Below are 16,500 nucleotides of genomic sequence, written 5' to 3'. Positions count from 1 at the left end.
AAAACCAGAAGGGTAGTTGGTGAGCTCATTCAGGATCTGCCAGTATCTTAACAGGATTCTGATTCGAAGCAGGCCGGTGGACAAATGAACTGACATCAGGGTTTTAGATTTGGCTGCTAGAAGGAATTTTGAAGGTCATTCAACTGTTGAAGCTTATTTTAATTTCTAAAACTCAAGTCTATCAATTAGCATCTTGGAGCCGGCGCCTCTCCAGTGAGGGGGTTGCTCACTTGGCTAACTCAAATAATGAACTCCTAGGACCCACGTGGGCCGAAATGCTCTCTCTGGCATTGCTGTGGGCAGGTGTGGTGCTGGATTCTTCTTTGTCACTAGTGCACTTTGGCAATTAGTATGTAACTTTGCTAAATATAGATCAAATTAAAATGCATTTGGACTCTGAGATTTCAGTCATTTATTTCTCTATTCTTTATAAGCCATCTCTAACTAAAAGGGGCTTAAAGTGACAGTCGTTAAGAAGATAAATTCATGATTTTTAATGGTGTAGCTTTTCTCTTTTAATTACTTTTATCTAATCAAATACTTTGTTAAATGCCCAGGAGTCATAGTTCTCCATATTCAGAGTCTGTAGAGAGCTAACTGGGGCATAACTACTGTTGCACAAACTAAGAACAGTGGAAACAACCTGTAAATTTTCAAGGGTCACGTGTTAGTAGATTGCAGGACTTTTTCCTTCAAGTGAGAAAATTTTGTTTTTATTTCCTCAAGGATTTCGCACGTAATATTTTATTTTAACTTGTGCTGCTTTTCATTGCTTTTCAGATGCTGCTGCTATTCATACATACGCATACATATGTAATAACTTTGCTTTCCACTGGGGAGAATGAAGAAAGCAGCCACTCTAGATAACTCAGCATTCTCTTTCCCTGCTCTGCTTTCACAACTCCATTCTTTTCTCTTGACCTCGGGTGTTTTCTGCATCTGTATGCACTGGGATCCTGACCCTTTTTCACATGCCACTACATTCATGAATTCTTTTCTGGTCTGCAATCTATATATGACCTCTTCCTCCTCTGAACCTGTATCAGTCAGATATTGCTGAATAACAAAGTACCCCATAACTTAGTGGCTAAAAAAAATAATAAACATTGCCTCTTACAGTTTCAGCAGTTCAGGAATTTGGGATCAGATCAGCTAGATGATTCTTGCTCAGGGCATCTCAATGCAGTTATAGTCAAAATGTCAGCCTGGGCTTCAGTCATCCTTGGGCTTGCCAGCTGGCTGCCAAGTAGATTCCAGCTGTTGTTAGGAGGTCCCAGTTTCATGGACTTCACCAAAGTACTGCTTGAGTGTTCTCCCAAGATGGCTGCTCTCTTTCCTCCAAGCAAGTGATCTGTAAGAGCACAGACAGAGGCTGCTGTGTCTTTTCTGCCATTTCTGCACTTTACCTATCACACGTGGGTCGATCCATTCAATATGGAGAGGAACTACAGAGGAAGTAGAGCTCACTGGAGAACATCTTTGAAGGCTGCTTACCCCAGAGTCTGGCAATATAGCCAACATCTCTAACATAACTTAAAATATTCTGCCCTGTATTATAATAATTTGTTTCCCTCTCCTGCCCACTCTACTGGATTTATATGTCCTTGAAAGCTTTGACTTGCTTCCTCATCTTTACATAGCTTTAAACATCTGGCACATTGCTGTCAATATATGTCACATTGCATCTACAGCCTCTCTCTCAATGAGTATAAATGAAGAGATACACATGGGAAAGAATCAGGCAAATGGAGAGAAAGAGACACAGATTTCGCTAGACAGTGTGTGAAGGAGGGCAAATGAGAGAGCGAGAACAAACAAGGTAGCAGAGTAAGTAAATTGCACATTTTACTAGATAAACATAAAAACTCACATGCTATTTTTGTATATGCTAGAGTATTAACTTAATAAGAATTTAAATATTTGGAACACCATATAAGCATATTCTACTTTTTTAATGTGTATGAATGACTTGCCACATTTTTTTATAGCTAAAACTCCTTCAATTACACTTAAATATTCTACAAAGTGTCGCTTTTTATCAAAACAGAGAAGTCATTGGTTACAAATAATTCTTTGGCAATGTCAGGGAAAGCATTTATAGTCTTTTTACATATGATTGAGAACTTTACTTAACCTTTAATTTACTGCCCTTTAACCTGGCCCATTGGGGTAAAATCATCTCTAGATTGACTAATTAACCTTTATATGTAGATAACTAGAGCAAAGGGCATGCAGGAATGTCAGGAGGAACAAAGGACCCACGAGAGGATAACTCCTGGCAGGTCCCGCTCTGAAATGTCACCCGTTCGTCTTCTCATTTCACTCCCAGAGCCACTCATGCAGCACAGTCCAGTTCTGAGTAACTCATATCTAAATTACCAAAATGACCTCAAGTAGTTCTCACTACTTCTAGCTTCTTTCCCTCCATACTTCTGTCAGAGTTAAACTTACTAAAACATCGTTCCCTTCCCATTTTTAAAAACTCTCTTAGTCCATTCTGGCTGCTATAACAAAATGCCAGAAACTGGTGGCTTATAAACAACAGGAATTTATTTCTCACCGTTTTGGAGGCTGGGAAGTCCAAGATCAAGGCAGTGCCAGATCCAGTGTCTGGTGAGAGCTCCACTTCCTTGTTTGTGGACAGTGCCTTCTCGCTGTGTTCTCACATGGCAGACGTGTGTGGGAGCTTCTGGGGTCTCTTTAAAAGGGCACTAATTCCATTCATGAGGGCCCTTCTCTCATACCATTCACTTCCTAAAGGCCCCCAGTTCTAATGCCATCACTTTGGAGATAAGGTTTTTAACATACGAATTTTGAGGGGACACAAACATTCAGACCACAGCAGAAACCTTCAGTGAATCCCACAGTCTGGAGGCCTTATGCCAGGTGCATCTCCTAGAGTCAACCCTGATCCCTGGCCAGAATCTGCTCTCTGTCCTCAACCCCTTTCATCTTGTCCCCCACCCTTTTCCTCATACATCTTTTCCATCAGCCCACCCGGTTGCTCTTCGGCTGCAAGCATCCTTCTGCATGTCTGTGATCCCTTCCCACTTAGAAACAATGTCTTTTTTCCAGTCACCTCCCATTCCTTTAAATCCAGTTCATATTCCCTAATGGATCCATCCTGACTCGATATTTCTCTCTTTTCCTAACTTCCAGGCTCCCAGAGTTTGGGGACTACAGATACTTCCTGTAATACTTGTTCCATGGGAATCTTCTGTCTCTCAACTATACCCCGTGATTGTATAAACCAAGTATAACTATAAAGTATTTATCCATTCACTGGGTGCTGTAGTCCACATGTATTTACTAAGTGCCTACTTTAGCCAAAGTAGATGCCTAATAAAAAATTTAGTGAACAATGAGAGAATGAGAGCAGAGAAATTGTAAGTGTGAAAAACTACAAAAATAGTGACCCATTCATTTATCCACTAGAATAATCAATAACTCTTGATTACAGAACTCTCATGTGCTCAACACTGTATTTGTTGAGGCATGGGTCATGAAAGGGTTAAGCAAGTAGAGTCTCTGCCATTTCATGACTTTTCATTTAATGTTGATAACTAGGGTGGGAGTATATGAAACACTCTAAACAAAAGTCAGGCCAGTATTGAAGTACGTTAAGTACTTATTTATTTGATGAACTCTTCAAATAAGTACTGAAGAAAGATAAAGAAAAAGAGAAAAAGTAGTGAAGTGTTAGGCTCCAGAGCAAGTTCCTTGGAGATCGTTAGTCTTGAACTGGATCTAGAAATTTGGGATTTGGCTTTGAATTTCTAGGTGCCTTCAGGTTCATCTATTCTATGGGAATAGATGGCAAAGAGCACACACCTAGGTGTACAGGAACTAGAAGAATCCTAGGCTATGCGAGGACCTTCCCGGCTGGAGGGTACAGAGTTGCGGAGAGAACAGGGTGGACAGTAAGGAAGGGCAGTCTATTTTAGGAGGATACATGAAAGAAAGTCTGTGAGGTTCCTAGCAAGCCGCCTAACCCAAAGTAGGTGCCCATATGCACTAGTTTCCCCCTCATCGTTGATTTGGCACTTACAAAGTTAAAGATATAGGCTTTCTAGCCATGAAATGATTTGTTTCTCCTTTTCTCAGGTGGTTAGTAACCTCTTTATTGGTGTCATGTTTACTCCTCACCTAACTTCCCAAAACTACAAGTAATATCTTAAGAGATGAAGAATCTTAGCTCATGACTGTATCAAAAATTCCAGTTGACTGATAATTCTATGTGAAATGCACATATATACTACCTTTATGACATTATCTGTGTGTACATAAAATAGCATATATATTTGTCTATATCTTCATCTGTATGTCTCAGCACATACGTTCATCCGTTGATGTATGTATCTACCATTTATCTATATCTGTATGTAGGTATATATCCAAGTTGACTGTGTATAGATAGTAATAGACAATAAGAATTCCTGGTTGGGCGCCGTGGCTCATGCCTGTAATGTCAGCACTTTGGGAGGCCGAGGCGGTGGATAACGAGGTCAGGAGTTCAAGACCAGCCTGGCCAAGATGATGAAACCCCATGTCTACTAAAAATGCAGAAAATCAGTTGGGCATGGTGGCAGGTGCCTGTAATCCCAGCTACTTTGGAGGCTGAGGCAGAGAATCGCTTGAACCCAGTAGGCGGAGGTTGCAGTGAGCCAAGATTGTACCACTGCACTCCAGCCTGGGCAACAGAGACTCCATCTTAAAAAACAAACAAACAAACAAAAAAACAAAGAAGAATTCCTGAATGACTCATCTATCATTTTTGACTCCCTGTAACTTGTAAATGTCTTTCTCTTCTGAAGAGGACATGCAAAAACACACATGACATTCCAGCTTCCCAGGTTGCATTCCACACCTGTGTCTGGGTAGCGTTTCTTCAAGGTTACTTCATGACTCTCTGTCTTCACTTCCAATGCCAACCATGCCGTAGACATTCTTAGTTCAGAGAGATTGAGGTGGCCTGGTATGGCTGTAGCTTAGTTTTCAGGGCTCTTCCTGTGTCCCTAGGAAGATATGCTTCACTCTGTGGGAACTAGAGCTCTGGACCCAACACGTCTGCAGCTCTCTGTGCTTCATTCCCAGTTGCATCACGGGTAAGATGGACTATTTATTTTGGAAGGTGGACACGTTTTGGAAGGTGTCCAAGTCCAAGCCCCAAGACTTGGACCTCTAAACTTTCCCTAATGTGATGGCTCCTGTAGCTACACAGGGTTGATTTCACACCGTGGCCACCAATGTAGTACTTGTTTCTTGTTAATCTTTTCCAAATAGCAGGATGTCTTTAATAGAGTAGGACAGTTGATGTCCTATGTGTTGTCAAGATGGTCTAAATCATGCTGATTATATTAAAATGGAAAGGAAAACCATCGAAGTGTGCTGCTGTCCACCGTGTAAGAGGGAACTCTTTCTAACAAGAATGGCAAAGAATGCGGAAGCTACACTGATGCCCACATCCCATGCACCCCATGACTGTGGGCCTCTGTGGCAGGAGTTCGTAGGCTGACCATTTAGGTTCTGTAAGTTTTCTTTATATCTCCTCTACAGGATCATTTCTAAGCTTTCTTTTTAATTTTGTTATATACAGGCACATTTTCATAAATGTTCTAATATTTTCTCTATGCCTCAGTAGCAGATTGGGAGGTCTAGAAAGGTTTTAGTCTGCCATGTTGCCGAAAGCAAGATGGAGAATATATTTTCCGTAACAGCTGTGAGAGAAAAAGGTAAAATACAGCAACTTTATAGGGTCACAAAGTGAAAAACGTATGTGTGTACTTGAGCATATGTATGTGAATGGCTCTTTGGTTAGAAATAGGAAAGCATTATGTTTTATTATCTTTAAGGACTACTTTGTTAGAAGGGAAAGAGTTGCAAGTTCCAAGGACAGATAGTGCCTACTTGACTAAGATTCAGGAAATCAGAATGAAGACCCCGGAAGGACTGGAACAGAATTTTGAAAATCTTTCAGGTGTTAAGAAATTATCTTTTATAATAATGCTAATTTTCTGGAAAGGGGGCTTTTGCAGAGCTCTTACATCTGTTAAGGACTGGGTGTAAAATAAACATGCTTATTTGTATTCTGTTATAATTACATAGGAAATAGGCTTGTCTAAATAGACTCCAATAACTTTCTAATAAAATCACCATTGGGCCGATTTGAAATTAATATATTCAGCTTGTCTCCTGTTTAACATAAACTTGTGTGGTTCATTTTCCAGCAAAAATACATGGTTTTAAAGATTTTTTTTTTACAAAGTGTTTTAAGGGAATCAAAAAAATTTAGGACTTGTATATATTGATTTATTAGTAATACTGTAACCGTGATTTGAGAAACTGAGTATTTGGATGGTTACAAGGTGGCACAATAGACAAAATCTTGCAGCAGAAGAATCCCTGTGGGACAACCTTTTATCCCTAAATTCTACTTTTATATTTGCCAGTAAAATGTGAGAGAATGTTTAACATTTTTACTTTGATGCAATAGTAATTTTTCTTTTGATTGTGGGAAAATTCAGGTTCTATTATTATACTATTAATTATAATTAAATTACCAGACAATTTTATTTTCTATATTTTGTATTATGCATTGCTTTAAAATAAGTGGGATAACAGGATTTTCCAGATCCTGTTATCCCACTGTTGAATTTTCTCAAATTATGCTTATGAGAGTACTAATAAATCACTCTATACAAGTGCTAAATTTTTGGATCCCCTTAAAATACTTTGTAGAAAAAAATCTTTAAAAATTTTTTAAAGATCTAAATTTTTAAGACATTCATTTAAAACTTTACAATGCTTAATATTATGAGTATCTAGAATATCAATAGAAACATAGGATCTACTTTCAAGGAGACCACAGTCTATGAGAGAGGAGAAGGTATCAATACTCTGATGTAACCACAGATCAACAGAAATCTATGCAGGTGGATTTGATAGATTATTTGGACATTCTGAGTCAGGGAAGACTTCCAGAAAGAGATTATGTTTTAGCTCAGGTTTAATAAAAAAGTTGAAAAATGTGTTAACATAAAAATATATACAATTAGGAGAATCAGTGTTCTATGTAGTTCATTGAGCGCCTCCCATTTTTAAAATACAGTGTCGGTATATACGAGGTCAGTGCTTACCAGCTCCAGTCTTTGCACAGAGCGCACACAACCCCATAGGATTACAGAAATTGTTCTAAAGCACGTGCCTCCTTTCCACACTGGCAGGTACTAGAGGAAACATCTTCCTTTCTCTCTGCAGGAGCCCCGTCCTGGTTTTCCAGTGCAACTCCCGCCACGTGATTTGCTTAGACTGTTTCCACTTATACTGCGTGACGAGACTCAACGATCGGCAGTTTGTTCACGACCCTCAGCTGGGCTACTCCCTGCCTTGTGTGGGTAAGTCTAGCCTGCTTTCTCTTCACCTCTAATGCTGGTGAACAGAAGAAGGGCTGTTGTAAACGGTCTTAGATACACATAAACCCTAGCAGAGGAGTTGAACATTTAAATGTGATCATTGCTGGGTGTGACACAGTAATGTTTGGATCACAGAAGATATAAAATTCTGGGGAATGAAGGAATTATGCTGAACTGGAAAATGCATACCTTGTATAAGGGCATTGAAAATAAGTTTGAAAATATTATTCAGCCAAGGTATACTAAGTTTTTCTGTGGGTCAGAGTCACTCTCCATGTTCTAGATTTTTACCCTGGAACTAAACCAGTATTACCTAATTTTTTAATTATATATCTCTATCACTCGAAATGCTGGACACATACCCAATATATATAAAATAACATATATGAAAAAGAATAATGAGATAAACCTGAACTATTTAATATTTTATCTTTTAACATGACAAAGCACCCTTTACTTGTACTATACTTTTATTACATATATAAATTTTTACCGAAGTGAAATTCATGTGACAACTAATTACCCATTTTAAAGTGTACAATTCAGTGGCATTTAGGGCGTTCTCAAGGTTGCACAAGCACTACCTCTGTCTGGCTTCAGAGCTGTTTTTAAATACCTCCTACCCAAGTAATCACTGCCCTTAACCCCCTGTCCCAGCCCAGCCACCCACCACCAATCACTTTCTTCTCTATGGATTTGCCTATTCTAGATATTTCCTATAAATGAAATCATACAATAGGTGACCCTTCATGTCTGCCTTATTTCACTTTGCGTAATGTATTTGAGGTTTATTCAAGTTGCAGCATGTATGAATATTTCTTTCCTCTTTATGGCTGAATAATATTCCATTGTGTGGATACCCCACAATTTGTGTATCTGTTTACTTGCTGATGGGTATTTGTGTTGTCTCCATCTTTTCGGTTATTATGAATGATGCCGCTATAAACATTCATATATAAGTTTCTGTGTGGACATTTGCTTTCGTTTATCTTGGATATATACTGAAAAGCAGAATTCTAAGTGTAACCTTTAGGAGAACTTCCCACTGTGTTCCTCAGATGCTGCACCATTTAATACTCTCACCAGCAGTGTAGCAATGTCCAAGCGTTTCTATTTCTCCACCTCCTCGCCATCACTTGTTATTGTTTCTAACCAGTCACCCTCGCAAGTGTGAAGTGGTGTCTGATTGTGGATTTGATTTTCATTTCTTTAATGACTGTGATGTTGATGATTTTCTCGTATGCTTGTAGTCGTGTATCTTCTTTTTTTTTTTTTTTTTTTTTTTTTTTGAGACGGAGTTTCGCTCTTGTTACCCAGGCTGGAGTGCAATGGCGCGATCTCGGCTCACCGCAACCTCCGCCTCCTGGGTTCAGGCAATTCTCCTGCCTCAGCCTCCTGAGTAGCTGGGATTACAGGCACGTGCCACCATGCCCAGCTAATTTTTTGTATTTGTAGTAGAGACGGGGTTTCACCATGTTGACCAGGATGGTCTCGATCTCTTGACCTCGTGATCCACCTGCCTCGGCCTCCCAAAGTGCTGGGATTACAGGCGTGAGCCACCGCGCCCGGCCCAGTCGTGTATCTTCTTTATAGGAATATCTGTTCCAGTCCTTTCTCTGCTCATTTTTAAATCGAGTTGATCATGCTTTTGTTGTTGAGTTCTAAGAGTTCTTTATATATTCTGGTTACTGGATCCTTATCAGATATATGAAATGCACATATTTCTCCCACTCTGTAGGTTGTCTCTTCACTTTATTCATAATGTCCTTTGATGAACAAAAGTTTCTACTTTTGATGAAATCCAATTTATCTGTTTTAGTTGTGGTTGTTGCTCATGCTTTTGGTGTCAAATAAAACACTCCATTGCCACACCTGAGATCATGATGATTCACTTCCATATTTTCTTCCAATAGCTTACCTCTTACATTTACATTGAGTACCTGAAATGAAGTAAAGTTACCACCTCTCTCTATATGTAAATGACTGCAATGTGGTTAAATACGTTTCATTAATTCCTGAAAACTTTAATTTGAAACCATGAGATACCTTGACTCACGGTGAGGTTTTAAGTTCAGTTTATTTCAAGACTTAGTTTTAATGTCAGTCATAGCTAAAAAATATACCTGGAAATGATTAAAAAATCCAAATGGAATAAACTAGCTGCTTTGTTGACTTTGTAAATTACGATTCTCGTTTTTAAGCATATCTACTGATAATGCAATAATTTTAAAAATTAAGATTCACATAATATAGGTTAATGTATTATAAGGAAACCCTGTTTTTGAAAGTTATTGTGGCTTTATTTTAAACAAAAGCATTCAAAATCCAGTGAAGTGATTATTTACAGATTGGAAAACTGCAGTGCTTTTAATGCAACAATTTTGTTTTGGTAAACCTTCTTCCTTCACGAAGCCACAAACAGGGGAAACATTTCTAAACACGTATTTTCAAGTCTTTTCTTCATACTCTTACCAGTTCATTTTGAACTCATTTTCTTTTAAAGTGTGTCTTTTTATTTTAGACAATTTCAAACACATAAAAGTAAGAAAAAATACTACAGTGACCCTTCCTGCACCCATTAGTCAGGGTTTGTAGTGTAACAACATGTTCTATACCTTTCTTGTAATACTTGCCCAACAACCTGTAATCAGCCATTTTTCTCAGGAGCTCTGGCTCCCTTTGGTAGGAAATAGTATTTAGAAGTCTTGGTGCTTGGATGCTTGTTGTCGCTGTATTGGTTATTGTTTCTAGTCCTAGTTGAGCAAGCTAGGAGACTTTTTTTTTAAGCAAACACTGTAATATTAGTTATACTAACATTTTCAGTTCAAATCCAGTGTTATCAGATTTTCATGGAAAAGTCACCCATGTTACAACTGTTGTTTCTTTCACTCTTCACGAAAATTCTGTTACTGAGTGATACCAACAAAACCACTCATTTGCCTAACTTGAGAATGCACCCACATCAGTATCAGTATTGCAGTATCAACACCATCACCCAAGTATGATGACCGAAAACAATGTTAAGATTTTTACAGTTTGTCATTAGGATATATCCTTACAGGGATATAAAAACTCATATAAGTTAATGTATAGTTATGTCATCAGTTGAATGCATAGTTCTCATTGATTTTATTTTTTTAATTTAATTTTGTTGTTGAGATAAAGTCTTGCTCTGTCACCCAAGCTGGAGTGTAGTGACGCGATCTTAGCTCACTGCATCCTCGTCCTTCTGGGTTCAAGTGACTCTCCTGCTTCTGCCTCCCAAGTAGCTGGGACTACAGGTGCATGCCACCATACCCTGCTAATTTTTTTATTTTCAATAGAGACAGGATTTCTCCATGTTAGCCAGGCTGGTCTTGAACTCCTGACCTCAGATGATCCACCCACCTTGGCCTCCCAAAGTGCTGGGATTACAGACATGAGCCACCACGCCTGGCCTTTCATTGCTTTTAAATTTATTTTGCTTTTATAATATGTAAAATATTTCTATTATTCCAAAGCTAAAGCTATAAAACATGCTATATTCAAAGAAGTATATCCTTTATCTGTATTCTCTTCAATATATCTTCTCTCTCCCAAAGCTAAACCTTTATTAAAAATGATCACCTATTTTCAAAATAGGTAAACTATAGATGATATAGATGATGAACTATAATGATATAGATGTGTTACCTTCTTAAGTAAAAAGTAGATTATGCACATTTTTCTTCATCTTGCTGTTTTCACTCTACAGCATATATTTTAAAGATCATTTCCTAGTCTGATCTAGATATTTTCTTCCATTTAAAAAATATAGCATCATTGAATTTCTTTATGTAGGTATACCTTACTTTTTGCTTATTAGTGAACACTACTTTTTTTTGTTTGTTTGTTTGTTTTTTGAGATGGAGTTTTACTGTGTTGCAGTGGCACAATCTCAGTTCACTGCAACCTCCCGTCTCCCAGATTCAAGCCATCCTCCTGCCTCAGCCCCCTACCCTCCCAACCCCAGTAGCTGGAATTATAGGCACGCACCACTATGCCTGGCTAATTTTCATATCTTTAGTAGAGTCAAGGTTTCACCCTGTTGACCAGGCTGGTCTTGAACTCCTGACCTCAGGTGATCCACCCACCTCAGCCTCCAAAAGTGCTGGGATTACAGGCGTGAGCCACCACGCCCGGCCAGTTTTCATTTTTTACTATAAATATTGCTACAACTAATACATTTCTATGCACGCATATTTTCATATTGTTGTCAGAGGATTACTGAGATCTGCTCACTAGAAGAGGGGTTACTGCACCAAAGGGAAAATGTTTCTTTTACTGTTTCCAAATTCCCCTCCCAGTAGTGCTGGGCTTTCCATGCCCACCAGCAATGCCAACTGCGAAGTGCAGAGATCAGGCCCTCCACTTCCTCCCCAACAGGGGAGCCGAACGGCTTTTGCTTTCTTTCTAATCATGTATTTGAGAAATGGTATTCTATGTAGTTGGCTGTGTTTTTCTTTTTAATTTTAAACAAAGTTGAGCATCTTTTTATATGTTTAAGATCCTCTGGCATTTCTTTTTCTCAGTCATGTTGAAAGCATCACCTTTTCTTTCAGGGACAGGTTAAGTAAATGTATTCTTTTCAGAAATATTTTCTATATAGCACACTGTTGACAGCCCCTGATAGTCACAGAAAAAGTTAGCAAAATTGGATCACTTGTATTTTTGTAAATAATGTGTGTAAATTAGCTTCAGTTTTGCTGGTTCTTTGCCATGATATAACTAACAACCTCCTTGCAAAAAGACTTTGCGTGGTCAAGCTCTATCTTGTTAAAATGCATTATATGAATTCTACTATATATGAATTGTGTTTTCAATACCTTTTAGACTTTTTTATTTTTAAATTCAGTATGCCAGTGCCATCCTCAGAATCTTGCACACTCCTGGGTTCAACTTCTCGATTTTAATAGGGAGTTAGGCAGAGGATGAATGGGATGGATTATCAGATGTTGTTTTGCAAAGTTTCTTTGGAATCCTTTTACATATTTTTTGTGAATGTGGCCACTTCGTCCCTGGTTAACTAAATATAATAGTTATAGAAATTTGCTTTTATTTTTTAAAATGCCAATTGCTGTTAAGAACTTATATTCCCCTCTTTTCTTTAATGTTTAATAACAACAAGTGCAAAAAGTTACATATTTGTGTGTTTTGCTCTTTAAAATATGAGCAAGTAACCAGAAGCTGAGACAAGCTAGAAGCAACTGTGCTGTGCTTCAGCTGTGTAGTAAATCCTCCACAGGCAGGTTCAGTTCCATCCCTGTTTCTCCTATCTTCAACAGTGTTTTAATATGTGTCTCCATAAGTACTCACTCATAAGAAAATATCGTTTGGTTTGTCCCAATATTGTTTAGCATGTATTATTTCAACCTTTTAAAAACTATATCCAATTATAATGTTTCCCTACATTATGCAGAAAGAAACTTTCAATTGTCGTAGAGTTATTCAAGAACAAACTGGATTTTCTTTAATGTTTGCTCAACAGAGCACTCATTTTGTTTATTACTTGCTTAGTTTTTCAATGTCTTGCTCAATGCAGTGGCTTCCTACTCTCGCTGGCTGATAACCTTGGAGCCTGTTTTATAGTCACACAGATGTTCACTTATGTACCCACATGGTCAGTGTTGCCTTTTTCTCATTTTCCTCATGTTTATATTATTAGTTCTATCTTTAATTAATGGTTTCTCTGAAGGATTATTTTAAGTCACTTATCTGATTTAATAGAGTTAATTTAATTAAAATGAGATAAGTTATCCACTATTCTTTTAGTCGAGCACAGGTGACCTTCTGCTGAAAGGTAGCTGACAAGACAGGACTCCACTCTCCAGCAGTGGCTGTGGGACTCCCTGTTCCTTTGGGACACCCCTTTGCAATACATGACATATGATCATCCAGTACACAGGCTAGGTCATGAGTTGGTGCTCACATCAGTCTGTACATTAAGTCTTAGTGGAAGTCAGTTCTTTTCACATTTACCGTAATACCTGTATAAGTCCTAATGTTACCCCCTTAAACCAGTGAACCATTTTGCACAAATCCTGGGTAACATACGGCACCTCAGAAAAACCTGGTTCAAATTCTGGCTCTGAATCTTAACTATATACATAATCTAGGGCAAGGTTTCATCTTAGGTAGAATGCAGATAATGCCATAGCATCATTTTATGTGGACACATTAAAATAATGCCTTATGAAGTACCTTTTGGGTAAATGCTGCAGACAGTAAGCCCACAATGTATACTGGCTTTTGTTATTTCGGTTGTGATTTAAACATGCACTCCTGTAAACATATTCATGCTGTGTTTGTGTATATGTCTGCATCTATGTGTATATTTACAGAGAAATATGCATTTGGACTTTCTTTAATTATAGGTTGCTGTTTGCTATAACTCAGTGCATAAATCAACCAATTACTGTTAACAGTCCCAGAAACCTGATCTCAAGGTTAAAAAATTATATATACATATGTATATATTGAACATGTGTATATAAGTTCTTATATATATAAGTGTATATGTGTGTGTGTGTGTGTTTATATATATAGTTGGTTTAAATATGAAATAATGCCAGTAAATTAGAAATATAATTTTCTTTACCTTCTTCCTACAGAACTTTCAAGGGTGTCATAGTTTAACTGTTGAGGCAAGCTTATATATTTACACAGTGATTAGGAACACAGGTTATACATGCATACATATCTAGCACCTGTATGTATGTATTTATATATATATATACACACACACATATATATATACATACACGTATGTACATATATATATATATATATATATATATATATATATAGAGAGAGAGAGAGAGAGAGAGAGAACGTATGTAGAGTTAGCAAACTATTTTCCAATTTACACAGGTCTCATCCATCTAATGTCTTGTTAACAGTGTCTGTATATATTCATTTCTAGATAAATATCTAATACCTCTTACTATCAAGATGTATGTAATAAGACGTTCTTTTTTGTTTCCATGATCTAGCTTTTTGTATCTCTTTCAAACATCTTAAGCTAAACACCTTCAAAGCTCAGCTTTGGTCATATACGTTTTTCAAGGTATGCCTAGTCAACAGTGAACCAGTCTTTTTCATTGACAAAATTATGATGATGAATAATTAAAACTGGCTTAAAATACCTTCCAAGTAGAAACCTTGTTCTCCTAGTGTGAACTCTTTATTTTACCAGAGATTGTGTTATATTTTCTAAGGGTGGGTTATGACATTCTATTTCCCTAAGATGCAAACGTGAGTAATGATTAGTGAGGGCTTGCTATAAATATGGTGCCACTCTTAGTGCTTGCATATAAACATCCATTGAATATCCACAAAGCCCTATTGGGATGGATGTTATTATTATTCTCATTTTTATACATGAAGGAATGGAGCCTCATAGAAGTTCATTAAATTGCATATGCTGTTGTACAAAGGCTGAGATTTGTGGCTCTAGAACACGTGTTCCTAATCACGGTGTGAATACATAAGCCTGCATCAGCAGTTGAACTATGATACCTTTGAAAGTTCTATGGGAAGAAGGTCAAGAAAAAGAACATTACTAATTTATTGGCACTGTTTCGTATTTATTCTTATTTGTTCGGAGGAAGAAATAAAGGCTCCATATGATTAAGCAATCAGAATCACAGAGTTAGGAGGAGGAAAGCTGAGCGTTCAACCCAGATATGGCTGGCTCCAGAGCTCCGTGTTCCTGCTGCTCTGCACACTGCTAGGCAGAAGCAGGGCTTCTCTCTACACGGCGGTCCTCAGCCCCAGATACACTTTTCAGTCACATGGAAGTTTTTAAAGATTCCAATGCCAAGGCCATGCCTCAGACCAATTAAATGGTAACCTTTTAGGTTAGGCATCCGTGTTTGTTAAAGTTCCCCAGTTTAAACATTTAAGACCCACTGTAAGAGTGAGCATTCTGTAAGCAAGAAGGTATTTTCAGTGGGAGTCTGTAGCATTTGTAAATGCAGGAATACTCCCTCTGCCCATTTCTCTTTCAAGTGATTTGACTTGCTAGCTAGCATGGGTTTTTCAACAGATTTTGATGAAGTTGCAAATAAGATTGACAGACGTAGACAAAACAGCCCATTTCCAGAACCTCTGACAAACTCTTACCTGAAGCTATCGGCTTCGGTAAAAACTTTGTAATTATCCCGAAAGGTTTGCTGTCTTTTTGCTATACCGGCTTTTACTAGCAGTCTGTGCTCGAGATTATTTTGAAACGACAAAGCACCCTCTGCATCTCCCTTTAACTCTGAGTAGCACACACACAAGCTGGTGGAGCTTCATGTATTTAGGCTGATTTGTTGAGACGCCGCTGTAGAATCTATATGATGGGTACTGTGCAAAGTGCACCTACCACTTGTCCTTCATAAGCCCTGGCAGCACGGATTTTCTGTAGCCCTAGGGGGCTGAGGAAGGAGTTTCCCAGCTTCCCTATGACATGCCCCTGGCCTCACCATTAGTACAATTCAAGTACATCTGTTTTGCTTGTTTTTGCCTTTTATTTTTTGTTTTGCTGTTGTGTTCCCAGGTCACTTTGCATGTAATTCTAGTTTTCATGTATTATGTCAGCTCACCATCTATAGTTGGCTGTGGGTCTCGGTTGTTGTCGGTAATAGTGCAGCATGAGACAGATAGGTCTGACCTGTTTTGGATACAGAGATATTCTTGATGCTTAGAGAGTCGAGAAACCTGGGTTGCAGACACCTACTTAGGGAGTGAAACAAAACCTAATACAAAGGACTATTTTTTGGCTTTTGAACATTGCCCTCCTAAATACATACAGTCATGTCAGTGTAATTCCTAAAACACATTGGAAAACTAGGGAAATATATTAAAAGATGAATTACCAAAGAATATATGCAAATGGCCAACACACATATTAAAAACTCAACATAATTAGTTGCCAAAGAATTGCTGACTTAGGTCAGGTGCTGTGGCTTGAGCCTGTGATCCTGCGCTTTGGGAGGGCTGTGTGAATCACTTAAACCCAGAAATTTGAGCTAGCCTGGTGCAATATAGGGAGACCCCTTTTCTAAAAAAAATTAAAATGTTAGGT

The 16,500-nt window shown here is 38.1% G+C and overlaps 1 protein-coding gene across 7 annotated transcripts in view; it reads left to right on the top strand.

Moving 5' to 3' along the window:
- PRKN (parkin RBR E3 ubiquitin protein ligase) overlaps positions 1-16,500 on the top strand; it is a 1,467,397-nt gene that overhangs the window by 991,086 nt on the left and 459,811 nt on the right. For all 7 annotated transcript variants that reach the window (XM_008995347.6, XM_035297759.3, XM_078370429.1 and 4 more), the window contains one exon: positions 7,258-7,394. In XM_008995347.6, the coding sequence (XP_008993595.3) occupies positions 7,258-7,394 (137 nt within the window). The remainder of the gene's footprint in view (positions 1-7,257; positions 7,395-16,500) is intronic.

Source organism: Callithrix jacchus, chromosome 4 (assembly GCF_049354715.1).
Source record: "Callithrix jacchus isolate 240 chromosome 4, calJac240_pri, whole genome shotgun sequence".
In the NCBI taxonomy this organism is placed as follows: domain Eukaryota; kingdom Metazoa; phylum Chordata; class Mammalia; order Primates; family Cebidae; genus Callithrix; species Callithrix jacchus.
Note: the sequence above shows the minus strand (reverse complement) of the source record. Positions and strands in the feature narration are given on the sequence as shown.